General features: G+C 31.6%; 1 protein-coding gene across 1 annotated transcript in view; it reads left to right on the plus strand.

Moving 5' to 3' along the window:
• LOC122253978 (Nitric oxide synthase) overlaps positions 1-2,792 on the plus strand; it is a gene marked incomplete in the record, with an annotated part of 212,846 nt that overhangs the window by 201,769 nt on the left and 8,285 nt on the right. The window contains 1 exon segment of the mRNA XM_086533393.1: positions 799-961. Within this exon segment, the coding sequence (XP_086389519.1) occupies positions 799-961 (163 nt within the window).

Here is a 2,792-nt window from a genome sequence, read left to right on the forward strand (position 1 = left end):
TACACTAAAACGGATTAAGAAGATTAGGGTAAGGGGGGAAAGGGGGGAAGAGAGAGTAGGGGGAGAGACGATGGGGGGGAGGTTGTCTCGCCAAATATTTCTGCGGTTTGTCGTTCGATTTTTATGGTTGTTATATATATATATTTTTTTTTTTTTTTTTTTTTTGCCAATGATGAAGTTTAGGTTTATAGTTTCGAAAACTTTGTATAGGCTTCTGGAAGTGTTTATGTGTGTGGGTGTTTGTGTTTATTGGTGTGTGTGTGTGTGTGTATGTGTATGTGTACGTTTGTGTCCGTGGGTAAGTGGTTCGATGTTTGTGTGTATGTGTATGTTTGTGTCCGTGGGTGTGATTGTGATCGCTCGTGTGTTTATTTACTCTTACGTTCTTATTGACCAAAGTTGCCTTAGCATATCATGGTCTAAGATTATTGTAATAATCCTTATATCTATATAGATATTATCATTGCCATTATCATCATTATTATCATTACTGTTGTTGCTGCTCCAAGACAATGAAAAGATAAAGGAATAGATAAAGATATTTCAGTATCTTGGAAAACTTAATTTCTTTTGAAATCCTGTTCTGTTCTTATTATTTTATCAGACACTAAATAGAATACAGATTTTAATATAGATTTATTCGTATAGCTATCTAAGCCTATGAAACACAATATCCATATCCTAATTTTCCAAAAGGAAAACCAAAACATCCCTAGCATTGCATATCGAAACAAAAACGAAAACCCCCTAGCATATTTTTTCCCCCAGCATCTAACAGAAATATATTGCAAATTGCAGATTCAACAGCGAGCAACACCGACAGCGATGGGAGCAGATTACACGGGAGATAGATGACCGAGGGACCTATGACCTCACACAGACAGAACTGGTTTACGGCGCTAAGCTCGGCTGGAGAAATTCACCAAGGTGTATCGGCCGTATCCAGTGGTCGAAGTTGCAGGTACGTGGCTTATGAAGTGCACTGGATATCACTGATTTTTTTTTTTTTTTTTTAAGTGCGTGAGTGTTCGTTGTGGGTTATTCGAGTTAATGGGATTTTTTTTTTTTTTTTTTTTTTTTTTTTTTTTTTTTTTTTTTTTTTTGTAGGGTATGAAACTTGTTTTTTTTTTCCAAATTCTTATTTTCTTATATAAATCCTTATCATGTTACTATCAACACGGTTCTATTACTTAGGTTTGAAGTTGCGTCTATCAGGTTCTTCCTTCAAGTTCGTTTTCACGGTGTAAGCCTGTGAGAATTTTTTTTGCAATGTATCGTAAACAACTCTGTAGACCTACCATGTGGATAAATCTTTGACTGAATCATTCTTTTATGAGGATATTATGAATAAGTTTTCATTCTTGTTTGGTTGTTTCGTCACGAGTATTTTTTTTTTCTTATTCATTTAGTTTTTTTTTTTTTTTTCTTCTTTTTCATCCATAGGATTAAAAACCGGATATTACGTCTCTATAACAGGTGTGTGTGTGTGCGTGTGTGTGTGGGTGTGTGTCTGTGAGTGTGTGTGTATGTGTGTGTGTGCGTGTATCGTAATAAACAAAAAAACGAAAAAAAATCTAAAGACACATGTAGAGAAATTCATATTCAAAGTTACCGCTTGTAACTACCAGCAGAAAGGTCACAGATGATATAACGCATATTACATCGACGAAGTTCAAGAGAAAGGGGCTCAATGTTGGCTTGCAAAGTCACTAATGCAGACATTGAAAAAGTATATGAAAGTCATAAAGGGGATGAATTCGTGACACTAACTAGTTTATTCGAGACTGATTTTTAAAAAGTCAAATGACAATGTCCGAGTCATGTTGATATATTTTCCAAGGGGCGCTAAGAAATGATACAAATACATATACAAATAAATAACCAAAACCACACACACACACCTATGTGTAGGTTTATGTGCATACATACACATGTGTATGTATGTGTGTATATATATATCTATATTTGTTTGTATGTATATATATATATATATATATATATATATATTATAATGGTTTATATATATGATGTATGTATATATATATAGCCCCAACCACACCACCCATTGTTATGTATATATATTATAAATATATATATATATATATTTTATATATATATATATATATATATATATATAATATATATATATTTATATATATATATATATACTACATATATATATATATGGGGTATATATATTTATATATATATATATAGTATATATATATATATATATATTATAAGTTGTTATATATATATAATATATATATAGTGACCTATGTAATTATATTGTATATATATATATATATATATATATATATAATATATATATATATATATATATGTTGGTCATGTATAGTATGTATGATATGACTATTTTATATATATATATATATATATATATTATATATAGTATATATATATACAAACTATTCTTGATATCTCAAAGGTCATAACGCACTCAAATATGCAAAAACCCAATGCCTGATAATACTCCACTGAAGACGGATGAGCCAGCAAGAGGAAAGAAGGAATGTTGAAGAGAATTTTCATTATCCCAGAATGATGGTTGCAGTCACCGTACCCATCCATGGTGCCTTGAACGGCGAGGCATTCGGGTATGCATAATGTTAGATATTATTTATAAAGGTGCAACATCTGGAAAAGAAATGTCGAAGAGTGGTTGAATGAACATGGCCGAGTGAGTCCCAATTTTTTTTTTTTTTTTTTTTTTTTTTTTTTTTTTGTTGGGGGGGGGGGGTAAGGGGTAGGAAAGGTGGTGGGGTCTAGCA

This window comes from Penaeus japonicus, unplaced genomic scaffold (genome assembly GCF_977035675.1).
Source record: "Penaeus japonicus unplaced genomic scaffold, GWHDUDI00000001_assembly GWHDUDI00000003, whole genome shotgun sequence".
In the NCBI taxonomy this organism is placed as follows: domain Eukaryota; kingdom Metazoa; phylum Arthropoda; class Malacostraca; order Decapoda; family Penaeidae; genus Penaeus; species Penaeus japonicus.